The sequence below is a fragment of the Lipotes vexillifer genome, unplaced genomic scaffold (assembly GCF_000442215.2).
Source record: "Lipotes vexillifer unplaced genomic scaffold, Lipotes_vexillifer_v1.1 scaffold575, whole genome shotgun sequence".
Classification (NCBI taxonomy): domain Eukaryota; kingdom Metazoa; phylum Chordata; class Mammalia; order Artiodactyla; family Lipotidae; genus Lipotes; species Lipotes vexillifer.
Genome location: NW_006780198.1, coordinates 3,481,393 through 3,494,382, shown reverse-complemented (window position 1 = coordinate 3,494,382; position 12,990 = coordinate 3,481,393). Strand labels below are relative to the sequence as shown.

At 55.8% G+C, this 12,990-nt stretch overlaps 1 protein-coding gene across 1 annotated transcript in view; it reads right to left on the bottom strand.

The window, feature by feature from the left end:
* Positions 1–895: 895 nt before the first annotated feature.
* The window catches only part of H6PD (hexose-6-phosphate dehydrogenase/glucose 1-dehydrogenase), a 21,490-nt gene continuing 9,395 nt past the window's right edge, over positions 896–12,990 (bottom strand). The window contains exons 4-5 of the mRNA XM_007453316.1: positions 3,728–3,997; positions 896–2,259 (exon numbers count right to left, since the gene is read on the bottom strand). Of these exons, the coding sequence (XP_007453378.1) occupies positions 896–2,259; positions 3,728–3,997 (1,634 nt within the window). The remainder of the gene's footprint in view (positions 2,260–3,727; positions 3,998–12,990) is intronic.

Here is a 12,990-nt window from a genome sequence, read left to right as displayed (position 1 = left end):
GCCTGATCATCTATCTCCAGTGTGTTTCACGCAGAGTTGGCTGGGGACAGGAACGCAAGCGTGGGGGCAGGCAGTGGTCTTCCCTGACAGAGCTGGGGAACCAGAGCCTCCTGCCATCAGAGAAATCCATCTACTGAGAAAAGGAGCTGCAAACCAGTCGCACGATTTCTGGATCCATTTTAACATCTTGTTTGTCACCGTGTTACTGTCATCATCATCTGTCCATAAATGGGGCGTCTGAGGGACAGCAAAGAAACAGAGACGGGGTGGGAAGATCTCCATGGTCGGGACTGAAAAGAAAGAGACTCGAGATGCAGAGCAGGTGGAGGTGGCCCCGGAGGAGACAGGACAGCAGGCTGAGTCAGAGGCTCAGGAGGAAGGGGATGGAGCAGAGGTGAGGGCTCCCGGCAGCCTGCTGTGTGGGGGGGCACAGGGCCACTGGCGCCTGGGCTCCTGCTCTCTACCGTCCACGTTCTGCTTTTCCACCAGAGCTGGTCGAACGGTCCCGGCCCGCAGGAAACCCCCCATTAACCTCGGCCCACCACATTCCTGTTCACGCGGGGAGCTTTCAGACCGTCCTATTTTGCGCTGGTTAGTGTTCACATGTAACTGCTGCAGGTCTTTTCTTAAGGTGGACATTTCTCTCCTGACTTGGATTTGAAGCTTCTCAAGAGCAGAGATTCCATTTCTTCCTTGTTCCGGTGTGTACCCACCACCACTAGGCAGGGACGGTCACGGGGGCTGGGGAAGGGCTTTGTCCTTCGTCTCCAGGAGCCTGACCACGAGGCATCAGATTCCAGAGAGCAGGGCACGCGGGCTGGGGCAGGACTGAGAGGGCGGAGAGAGGGCGGGTGAAGGAAAGCGCGGGGGTGAGCGAAGGGCTTTAAAGGCACCGTCACCCCAGAAACACGTCATAGTCCATGTACCACACCAGCTGGCCAGAGTCAGGCAGGACACCCGAGATGGGCCACTTCCTGGGCTCGTGGCCCACGCGGCTCACCAGCATGGCGATCTCGCGCTTCATCCGGCCCATGACCAGGACCGCCACCTTGTGGGCGCGGTTGATGACGGGCAGGCTGAGGCTCATGCGCCGGTGCGGGCTGGAGGGGCTCGTGGTCAGCACCACCAGCTGCTTGCCGTTCAGGCCGACGGGTGACTGAGGGAAGAGGGAGGCCGTGTGCCCGTCGGTGCCCATGCCCAGCAGCACCAGGTCGAAGCTGCTGTTGGTCACCAGGGTGGAGATCTCCTCGGCATAGGCCTGGGCGCCCTGGTCCTCCTCGGCGCAGAGCCGCTGGCGCCGGTGCACAGGCATGGGGTGGACATTGTAGTAGGGGACACGCACGTGCTGCAGCAGGTGAGCCTGCAGGCCCTGGAAGTTGGACTCGGGGTCCCAGAGCGGGACGCAGCGCTCGTCCACCAGCCATAGGTGTGTGTGGGCCCAGGGGAAGCTGTAGTGCCCCATGGCCAGCTGCTGGAACAGGGCCACGGGGCTCGAGCCGCCTGAGAGTGCCAGGTGGAACTTGCCAAAGCGCCTCACAGCCTGCACAGCTGCAGCCTCGATGTCGCCGGCCAGCCTGGCGATCAGCTCCTCCGGCCAGGCCGATATCAGCGGGCTGTCTCGGTACCTGGCCCTGAGGACCTGGAAGTCGCTGGGCATCGGAGCAGAATCCGGCCCCAGCACCAGCTGCTCCAGTGGAGGCTGGGCAAAGGACAAGTGGCTGCCACTGAACTCAAAGTCCAACAGGTGTCCATTCTCTGCTCCTCCTGGGTAGAGGCGTGGGACCTCGTGGGCCAGGCTGTCCAGCAAGGGCGTCCAGAAGACCCAGGAAGCCAGCAAGTTCTCCATGGTGATGAAGGAGTCCTTCCGGCGGTGGAAGATATGAGAGATGAGGATGGAGTAGGCGTCCTGCTCCCTCACAGGGCTGTAGGCGTAGTAATCAGACAGAGGGCGGCCAAAGAGGCGAAGCCCAGGCTGGCCCTCCACTTCCTTCCAGCTGGCGGAGGGCAGGGAGGGCCTGAACAGGGTCCTGCTGACCAGCACAGCTGGGCCGCCCAGCTCACCGTGGCCAATGTAGAAGATGATCTGCTGAGGAAGGCAATGGCTCTGGGCCGGGACCCAGCGCTTCTCGCTCTGGGCACAGTACGCCTGGTCCTTGAACAAGATCCGAACGTAGCCCACTCTCTCATCCAAGGCTTTGCCAGACATCAGGATGAAAGGGACACCCTCCCAGCGAAGGTTGTCTATGTGCACGAGGACGCCTGGGGCGACAGGGAACAGTGGAGGTGATGTGCACGAGGACGCCTGGGGTGACAGGGACAGTGGAGGTGATGTGCACGAGGACGCCTGGGGTGACAGGGACAGTGGAGGTGATGTGCACGGGGATGCCTGGGGCGACAGGGGACAGTGGAGGTGATGTGCACGAGGACGCCTGGGGCGACAGGGGACAGTGGAGGTGATGTGCACGAGGACGCCTGGGGTGACGGGGGGCAGCGGAGGTGATGCTCCAGCATGAGAACCAGGTCCTCTCAGCCCACCTGCCTTCATCTCCTTTCCTTTCTGCCAGCAAGCCTTCCCCTCTCCGAGCCCTCCTCTGGGCACCCCTGGCCTCGTTAGCCTCACCCCCATCTTTCACCTCTTCTGTTACCATCTCTGCCCAGTCGGTGCTTGAAAAGCAGCCTCTGGGGCCACCTCGGACACCCAGCTCCCTGAGGCACCTCTCAGAGTCATCGTCCTCAAGCAAAGGGGAACTGGACTGAGAGGCTCCAACCCAGAGGCTCTGAGAAGAGTCTCAAGGAGGGTGGGCAAGGCAGCAGCGATCCTGACTGAGGGGGTGTGGGTTCCTAGGGAAACGGACTTCCTTCCTGTTTGCAGAGCACTCAGGACGCGCTGAGGCCGTCACATACAGGGAGAAGGGGAGGGTGGACAGGGCTCTCAGCCACAGGCGAGTGGGGAACTGCCGTGCAGGTGAGGAGACCTGCAGCGGGGACCACGGCTGTAAGAGCCGGACGCCGAGTGCCCTCCAGACTCAAGTTCCAAACCTGGTTTTCCCATGTACTATCTCTGCGTGAACTTGGGCAAGTTTTGGCAACTTGACTGAGCCTCACGGTTCCTCACCTCTAGAGGGGCATGATAATCACACCTGCCTGATGCGTCTGTACGCGTGAGGATTAAATGAGATAATGTATATAAAGTGCCAGGCACGTGGTCAGTGCTCGACAAGCAGCTGCTGCTCTGGCTGCGGCGGCTGTTATCTCAGTGGCAGGGAGCCAGCTTCCCCCAGAAAGCTCTGAGCCTGTGGGAGTGTCCAGAGGATGGCCCCGCTGGACACCTGCCTGACCAGCATGGTGCCTGCCCGCTGGGGGTGCCCCCGGCTGCAGCAGGCAGGCCTGCAGCCTCTCTGGGGGCTGATGTAAGCTCCACAAGGGCAAAGCGAGGTCTGAGCCCAGACTGGCGAGCCCCGGCAGGATCCGTGGACGTGGACTGAATGGAGACCGCCACTGAGGTGTCCTCCGCCCAGAGGGAGCCAGCAGGTGACCCGCTGGTCTGAGCTGGCGGGAAGTCAGAGAGGCAGGGGCACTTCTTACTCGCCACTGAGCACCCTTGTGAAAACCCCACTTCAAGTCCCTTCCAACCCAACCTGAAGGGCATCCGGGTTGGAAGCAGTGCTTCCGTCTGGGGGATATGGGTGGGGGCGGCCCGCAGCCCGTGCCCAGCCTCGGAGCCCACCTGCAAAGGTCGGCGTCAGGCTGTGGAAGCTGTCTGGCTTCTGCAGCTCTCTGCGCACCTGCCCGCGGTAAGCCTGGTACTGGCCCACGACAGCACTGCCCCTCTGCAGGCCCCGCAGGGCCCAGAAAGCCTGGAGCTTGTGCCCCAGCACCGCCTCCGAGCTGCTGACGTTGACGGGCAGCTCCATGGCCACCAGCATGAGGATCTCGGTCAGGTGGTTCTGCAAGACATCGCCGATGACGCCGTACTCCTCGTAGAAGCTGGTGCGACCTGAGCGGGAGGAGGGCGAAGGTCTTAAGCAGCTCCCCGACGAGTGCCAGGAGCCCCGCCTGTGCTTCGGGTCCCCAGTGCGGAGAGCGGGCCACAGGGCAGCACAGGGGGAGGAAGGAGCGCGGGCGTCTCTGAGCCACCTCCCTTCAATGAGAACCGTTCTGCCAGGACGTGTCAGTCCCCTTGGACGTCTCCAGGCACCTGCCTGGGGAAGGCTCTGGTCCCCGCAGAGGCCAGACTGCACGCGCGGATCCTGGGCCCTGGCCAGCAGGTCTGGCCCTGCGCGTTACAGAGAGGGCCTGGGCGGCCTGCTAGCGCACGACCCTGACGAGTTACCTGACTTCTGAGTCTCTGCTCTGCATCCTGCCATCAAATGGGGTTCACTGCCACCCTCTACCAAGCGCACGAGTTGCAGAGCAACAGACAGGTCCTTGCCGGCAGCTTACGGTGAGTGGGAGGGAGGGAGGGAGGGAAGACGGGAGGGAGAAAAGCCAACAAAGACATTACAGACAGAGCTCATGACAGAGGGGAACGGGCGGGCCCCTCTGAGACCTGAAGGGGCAGCCCTGCAAGAAGCGGGGGACAACATTCCGGATGGAGGGGAGCTTCGAGAGGAAAAGCCTTGAGGCAGGAACAAGCTCGGCTGCCAGGCGCCCAGAAGGAGGTGAGAGGGAGAGAGCAGGCGGGAGGGCAGGGCTCGCAACGCCTGGGGACGAGGCTGCGCTTGTCTCCAAGCTCAGGGGAGCCGCTGGAGGGCCTGAGGAAGTCCACAGCAAGCTCTTCCGCACATTCACGGGCGCCCGGCCTGCTGCGGGGGGAGCGGCTACAGAAAGACGAGACCCACGAGGAGGCTGTGCGGTTGCCCAGCGGGAGACGGTGGGGCCTGGGCCAAAGCGGCATCAAAAGGGGAGCTGGTCGGAGCAGACGATCCTTTCTGGGGTCAGAACTGACTGGGCCCGCTGACCGATGCGGGTAAGCACGAGCAAGGGAGGGAAGACGGGCAGCGGCAGCATCTACTGAGATGAGGAGACTAGGAGAGGGATGGTCTGGTAGAGGGGAAACCAGGAGCTCTGTTTTAGGTGTGTTTAAGCTTTAGACATACAGGTAGAGATGGCAAGTTGCCCAGTGGACAGTTACTGAGAGGCTAAAAGAGGGTGACACACAGAACACTGATCACAGAGCCCGGCAGTGACAACACCAACGCCTGCTGTGCCTGAGACAGGGCGGAGATGCTAGGCACCCGCCCCCCGGTCACACCCACAAGATCCCACAAGGTGGGTACCACGACTTTCCCCATCACACCCACGAGATCCTGCACAGTGGGTACCATGACTGTCCCCGTCACACCCAAGAGATCCTGCATGGAGGGTACCACGACTGTCCCCGTCACACCCACGAGATCCTGCACGGAGGGTACAACTGTCCCCATCACACCCAAGAGATCCTGCACGGAGGGTACCATGACTGTCCCCGTCACACCCACGAGATCCTGCGCGGAGGGTACCGTGACTGTCCTGGCTCTACGCGAGAGGAAAGAATCAGAGGCCCAGGGCTAGGACAAGCAGAGTCAGGAGCTGGTTAACCACACACATTACTCTCCCTCCTCCAGACCTTGGCATGAACTCTGATTATCAGTGTCTCAAATACATACAACGCAGTGGTCTAAAGGCTTAGGGTTCAAATGCACAACAGCTCAGACGACATGTTCACATTCAGCTGACTTGCCAAGATTTGGGCCAATCACAGCCTTAAGTACAGAAAAAGGTGCCATCACAGTAGGAAGAGCAGTCATTTACCCAAGGTTCATGAGCGTCACCTGTAAGATGGGAGCCGCTCTCCCACCCAGCAACTCCTACTCTTCCTTCGGGTCTCAGCTTCTAGATTTTTACCGACCTCCTGGCCTCCCCTCCTGGGGGTCCTGTCTTTGGCCAGTTCACCTGACTAACTTGGTGCCTGTTTATCTGTCTTCCCTGGAACCCTTGAAGCTCCATCAAAGTAGGACTGCATCTGTCTGCTCCCTGCTGCATCCCGAGCACCAGATGCACTGCTGCAGTCACATCGCAGAACACTGTATGGCCGAGAAAGTGAACACACACACATCGTCAGGAATCAACCTCAAAGGCACAGTGCTGAGAGAAAGAAACCTGATTGCTTTGCTAAAAATTAAATATGAAAATATGACATAAAATGACCAGAATAAACAGAATTTTAACCAATGAAAAATATAAGGGGAAATCAGAAATTCCATAGATGGGTTTTATGGATTAGGAACAGTTGGAAATAAAGTCAGTTATTAGAAGACAGATCTGGAGAGATTATGGTGAATGCAGGTTAAAGGGACAGAAAGACTCAACTCTCACACACACACAGTGTGATGGCTCTTCGAAATGAAACAGCACGTTGTTTAGGGAACCGGACACACATAGAAACGATAAAGAGAAGCAAGGGGAAAGTCCACCTGAAACTTGGAACGCAAAGGACAGGGACTGGGGGAGGGACACAAGGTTGGCAGGTACCCTGGCATTCGTCACACATAGTTCTGCATATCTTCCCTAGATTGTGTAAGCATTCTTTTTTATCCGGTCAATATTTAATTCAAACAAACAAAAAGAAGTGGCTCCCGGTTCAGACCTGCCTGGCCCACCTGCCCTGACCCAGCTCGCCATCTCTCTCGAGCCAGCTGGACGGGGAGCAGGGACCACCTGCCCTGAGTTCAGCCCCACAGGCCGGGCCTGGTGGCGGCGCCAGCGCTGCGGGGCAGGGAGTGAGGCCCACAGCCGGCTCGTGGGAAGGTGCCCTCGTCCTCAGGGGTGGAGCGTGAGGCTGCAGCTCTGGCCAAGGAGGCAGAACCCCAGACGCACAGGACAACCAGCCCGGGTGCCCACCGCTGCCATGGCTGAGCTCCCAGCCCCGGCGCAGTCTGGTCTCCAAAGTTCGCACACTATCACTGAGAAGACATCAGGAAAAAGACAGCAACGATAATATTGATAATAACAGATGTATATCAGTCCATTTACCCCGCACAGTAACAACAGATAAAGGGGTCCTACTGCTACCCCCATTTTAAAATGTAAGTAAACTGAGGTTCAGAGAAGTCAGGTAACTGGCCCAAGGTCACACAGCTGGTAGAAGGGGGTAAACATGAGATTTGCACCCAGGCAGCTGGCCCCAGAGCTTGCAGTTCTTCGTGCTGTCACAGCCCCCCTGTAGCCGCCCAGCACTCCCATCTGAACAGCCTCCTGTGTGGAGCCGAGCAGCGCGAGCTCCAGCGGCTTTCGGAAGTGGAGCGCGATGGTCAGAGCAGCAAGCCGGGCTGGGCCTTGGAGGGATGGGTCTAGGTAAGAGGTCAGGGACCCCAGCACCTAGCAGGCCAGGAAAGGTGTGAGAAGGACAAGGTAGGGCTGTGTCCCTCAGCTGCAGTCAGGTGGAGGGTACCTCACAGGTATGTGGGCCCACAGTGACCAAATCTTGCAATTTTTAGAGAACGTGAAAATCTGGATCATTAAGTATAATCTCACTTGCACAAATAATTCAGATTTTTTAAGCCGCTGTGTGTCTCAAAGAAATATATGTGTGGGCTGACTCTGCCCCTGGACCATGTCCTAGTTGGGGTGAGAAGCGTGAGCCGGAGATCAGGGGCCCCGACACACAGGTCAGACGGTGAGGGTGAGCCTGGTCTGGCAGAAGCGGCCAGGTTGTGATTCTGAATAGCAGATATCGAGAACAGATGGAAAGGGCTTTGGAAACTAGACGGAGGGGTTTGAGGAGCTATTAAAAGTTCCTGACCTCACCAGTTAAACAGAGTTACTGTATGATCCAGCAATTCCACTCCTAGGTGCATACCCAAGAGAAATGAAAACATATGTCCACGTAAAAACTTGTACATAAATGTTTAGAGCAGTGTTATTCACAATAGCCAAGGGCTTCCCTGGTGGCGCAGTGGTTAACAATCTGCCGGCCAATGCAGGGGACACGGGTTGGAGCCCCAGTCCGGGAAGATCCCACATGCCACAGAGCAACTAAGCCCGTGCACCACAACTACTGAGCCTGCACTCTAGAGCCCATGAGCCAAAACTACTGAAGCCCACATGCCTAGAGCCCGTGCTCCACAACAAGAGAAGCCACTGCAATGAGAAGCCCGCTCACCGCAACGAAAAGTAGCCCTCACTCGCCGCAACTAGAGAGAGCCCGCACGCAGCAGCGAAGACCCAACACAGCCATAAATAAATAAACATAAAAATAAAGTTCCCTTCACAAGAGCCAAAAAGTAGAAACAACCCAAATGTCCACCAACTGATAAATGGATAAAATGTGGTGCATCCATCCACACAACGTTATTCAGCAAGAAAAAGAAATGAAGCGCTGACACAGAGAAGCTTGAAAACATTACGCTTAGTGAGAGAAGCCAGACACAGAAAGTCACATACTGTATATTCTATTTACATGAAATGTCCAGAATAGGCAAATCCATAGAGACAGAGAGTTAAGTTAACAGTTGCCAGGGGCTGGGGACAGGGGGAAATCAGAGGTACGGAGCTACTTTTGCAGGGTGATGAAAATGTTCTAAAATTGATTGTGGTGACAGATGCACAGCTCTGTGAATACACCGAAACCCACTGAACTGTAAACTTTAAATAAGTGAACTGTATGATATGTGGGTTGTATATCAATAAAACTTTTTAAAAACGGTGTTAAGAGTAGGGAAGTGGACCCCTGAAGGAGGCGCTGTGGCAAGATTAAGCCATCTCTGATTGGCAAGATGAACAGAGAGGGGACTGGTGGAAATGAAATCAACGGGGCAGCTTTTGCTGCAATCAAAGGAGGTAACAGGGGCCAGAGCAAACAGTGAAACACAGAGACATTATTCAGTGCATGAGTGAAGACTGCACGGTCACTGGCTGGATCCATGAATGGCAGTGCAAGAGTTGTGAGCTGGAGTCTGGAACCAGGCTGCTCGGGTTCAAGTACCCACTCTGCCACCTTTCAGCCCTGTGACCCCGGGCGAGTGGCTCTACATCACATATAAAAGAGGACTGGTCACAGTACCTGCCTTGTAGGGCTGCTGTGAGGATTAATGGGGCTTGGAACAGTGCCTGGCATGCAGGAAACACTAATAAACATTGGCCAGCATTATTATTACAGGGGCTGTGAGAGAAAGGCTACCAGCTGGGCAACTCAGAGAATGGTCACCATTTGAAAATAAAGAAGTTAGAAAAAGCAGACGGTATCTCACGAGAAAAATGCAATGACGGTTTAAGTTCTAAATCTGCTGGGTCTGACGTGGTGATACACACCCAGTGAAAATATCTCAAGGGTAGCTGGAGGTATGATGCTAGGGCTTGGGAAGGCAATGAATGCTGGAGATGGACTAAATCTCATCACATCAAAGATGCCAATGATGGTGAAAGCATCATTATTTTGTCACCACTAAGAAACAGGCTGCCAATTCAATGATATCACCCCACCAATGGTAAACCCAGCTTTAGAGAGGTTCAAATATGTAAAAATGTGTGTCTTAGAATCAATGAAATACAGGAGATTAAAGAGTGTAAAAAGGATAATTAAAGCTTTGAGAACAGATGAATTCTTTATGGAGAGAATACAGCAGAGTTTTAAAAAGCCCTGTTATCTGCTTACTAGTCATTAGTTCAGCAAATCCCTAAATGGCCCCCTTCCTATTTTTATCCTCTCTCACTCCTGGGGAGAACGCATTCATAGGTTTACTACCGCTGTGTAAAAGAGAGCTTCCTTCATTCCTTAATCTCAAGCTTCCGGATGGGGTGGATGTGCACCTGTGTTTAGCACGGCCCATACGTTTGTGGACTTTGATCCTTTCCTGCTTAGCTGTACTTCCAGTTAACGTGGAGTCATCAGGCCCAGGGCTGGCACCTCATGGGGGAGAGGACAGGCAGGGAGAGGAAGGTAGGGGCTGGTCCTCCTGACAACACCCAACAATGTGATTTCTTCTGGTTACCACCAGTTACTGTGGACTGATTTTTCCTGAAGATGATCCATAATGACTCCTAGCATCCTTCCTAGGTTGAAAGCTGAGGGGTAAAAACCCATCAATATGTGAACAAGGACAGAATAAAGCATGACCAGGTGGGACGACAGGAACAAAGACCCCTATGAACTTGGCTCCCAAACTGTTGAAACACAGAGCTCGTCCAGGTCACAGGATCACAAGCACGGGAGACCCGTCACTTTGCCCCTTGGTTGTGCTGCCCTCCGAAACCTCAGGGGGCGGCACCCCACGTGAGGCTGAAGCAGCTGTGTCCCACACGCCTGAGAAGAGCTGCTGCAAACCCACCAAACCGGCAGGAACAGGGGAGACAGGGGCGCCCAATGTGGGCAAAGCTGTAGGAATACCACTAGTGATGGACGCTGCTGTTGAGAATTTTCTGGAAAACAGTCCGATAAGGTAATAACCGCCATGAAGTCGTTTTCACCCTTCTGGCCTAGTCATTCCACTTCAGAAGTATACTTTAAGAAGAAATACTTTTTAGAACACTCACAAATGTTCTAGAATTAGATAATGGTTGCGTGACTGTGTGAATATATTAAAAACTACTGAATTGTACGCTTTAAAAAAGGGTAAATTTTATGGTATGTCAATTGTATCTTATTTTTTTTAAGCGTGTAAAGTACTATTTAAAATAGCAAAAAGTGGAAACTGAGATGCCTAATAATACAATAATTCATATTCTGTGATATAAACAGAATTGAACAGAAACACAGAGCTACTGAAAGGTATATATTACACAAATTGTCAATACATGGAAATTTAAATACATATGTAAGTGAGAGAGAGAGATAATATTATGTGAAAAATGGACATAAGACGGCTTCCCTGGTGGTGTAGTGGTTGAGAGTCCGCCTGCCAATGCAGGGGACACGGGTTCGTGCCCCAGTCTGGGAAGATCCCACATGCCACGGAGCAGCTGGGCCCGTAAGCCATGGCCGCTAATCCTGCGCGTCCGGAGCCTGTGCTCCGCAACGGGAGAGGCCACAGCAGTGAGAGGCCCACGTACCGCAAAAAAAAAAAAAAATGGGCATAAGAGAGAATTGCAGATCAATTACGGGTCTTTCATAACCCAACACAAGTCACCTACAAGCCACGTGGAGCCCAGAGAGACGGAGAACACTGCTGCTTCCCCTCCCTGCCAACCTGGAAGGAGAACAGCATCTCCATTTGTAGAGTATTTCCATGCACATTATCTGCTTTAATCCTTAAAACAATCCCAAGAGAGAGGTAACAGGGGTTACCATCATTATGTAGAGATTGTGCTGAAGATGCAGCCTTCAGATCTGGGACCAGAAACCCCCTCCTCATTGCCTCCACACTGTGGGAGATCCGGATTTTCCCAGAAAACAAAAAAAAAACTAAAAGCCAGCTGCCATCTCTACCAGTAGCTTCTGGGATGGCTAAAAATAAAAAGGCGGAAGGGCCAAGGAGAGTGAGGGTCCACGGGCTGGAGGCCCGGCAGCTGCCTTGGGCTCACCTTGCAGACAGCCCTACAGACGGCTGGAAGGGGAGCTGAGTGACCTCTCAGCCCCTCCTCACACACCAGGCTGGGAGGCAAGACAGCTGGTGTGTACCCAGGAGGATGCTGGCTGCCTTGGTCCCTCAGTGAGGGGTACGGAATGATCATTCCAACCCTCAAAGGTCAACGTGCATCATGCCAATGTCAGAACAGGGACCCTCCTAAAGCAGTGACAGCTACACTGTCCTCAAGAAGTCTCCCTCCTTTCCCCTGCAAAAAAAAAAAAAAAAAAGAGCCTTCCGGCCAGAGGGGAATCTAGGGCAGCAGAGAGACAGCCCGAGCACATCCTGGCAGGAAGGCCAACTGCCAACGGCCTGGACAGACTGGGGCTGCAGGCACAGTGGTTAGGAGCTTGGGTTCTGAGGGGACACCGACCTGGGACCACATCCCAGCACCCCCGGAAGAAAGGGCAGCCTGGCCTGCACAGCTGCACCTCAGTCCATGAGCAACCAGCCCCCCTTTCCGCAGAGCCCTTCCCAGTGGCCGCAGTGAGGGCCGGCAGTGGTCACCTCCACACACAGGCTAGTGGCCCAGACAAGGTCACTCTTTGGACGGCCCGGAGTGTTGCTTCAGGAGACCCCGGCAGGTGCCCAGGGTTTCTGTGACTCTCAGGGGCTCACTGGACGGGGACTCCCCAGAGGGGTACCCCAGATGAGGCTGAGAGCGAGCTGGGCGCTGGGGCTGCAGAAGGACCACTTCTCCTCCCGCCTCCCCTTTGCTCTCTCCCCCTCCTGCCTATGCAGCAGCCTTGACTGCAGCAAACTCCTCTGGGCCAGAGGCTATGGCAGAAAAGGAGGAAAAACCTCTCCCACGGCCACGGAGCTGGGGAGCCGGGGGCCTGGATGGTGGGGCTGGGGGTCGGGGAGACACCCAAACCACCTTGCAGCTCAGAAGCCCCCGTGCCAGCGCCCGCAGCCTCTCCCTTTCCAGCACTCAGGCTGCCACCAGGAGCCGGGCCATCCGGGGCCTCCTGGCACAGGAGTCAGCGAGGGGGATGGGGGAGGGGGAGTGCCGCCACACTCTGTCCTTCTGCTTAACGGCCAGACCACGCGGCTCGGAATCCTGCCTGGACGCTTGCTGGCCATGCTCAGTCCTGCTGCGGCAGCTCGCCTGCTGAGCTCATCAAACGGCATCAAGACACTGTGACCTCTGGCGGGGAGGGCAGTCTTTCCTCCTGCAGCCTCCCCACGAGGAGGCACAGCCAAGGCCCTGATGTGCTGGGACGGGGCCTACTGGCCATGGTGGGGCAGCTGCAGGGTCCCCAGCTCCTGCAGGACCTCCCTGGGGGATGGGCTCCAAAACAGGACCCAGAGGGGAGAGCAAGGATCCGTGCTGGGGCCACAGGGCTGTACCAGGCCGCTTCCTCGGGATGCAGAGAAGCCTGTCATTCTGGGTCCCCAAGCCCCAGGGGAAAGAGAGACAGGCAGACAGAAGGTGGGGGGGAGGGAG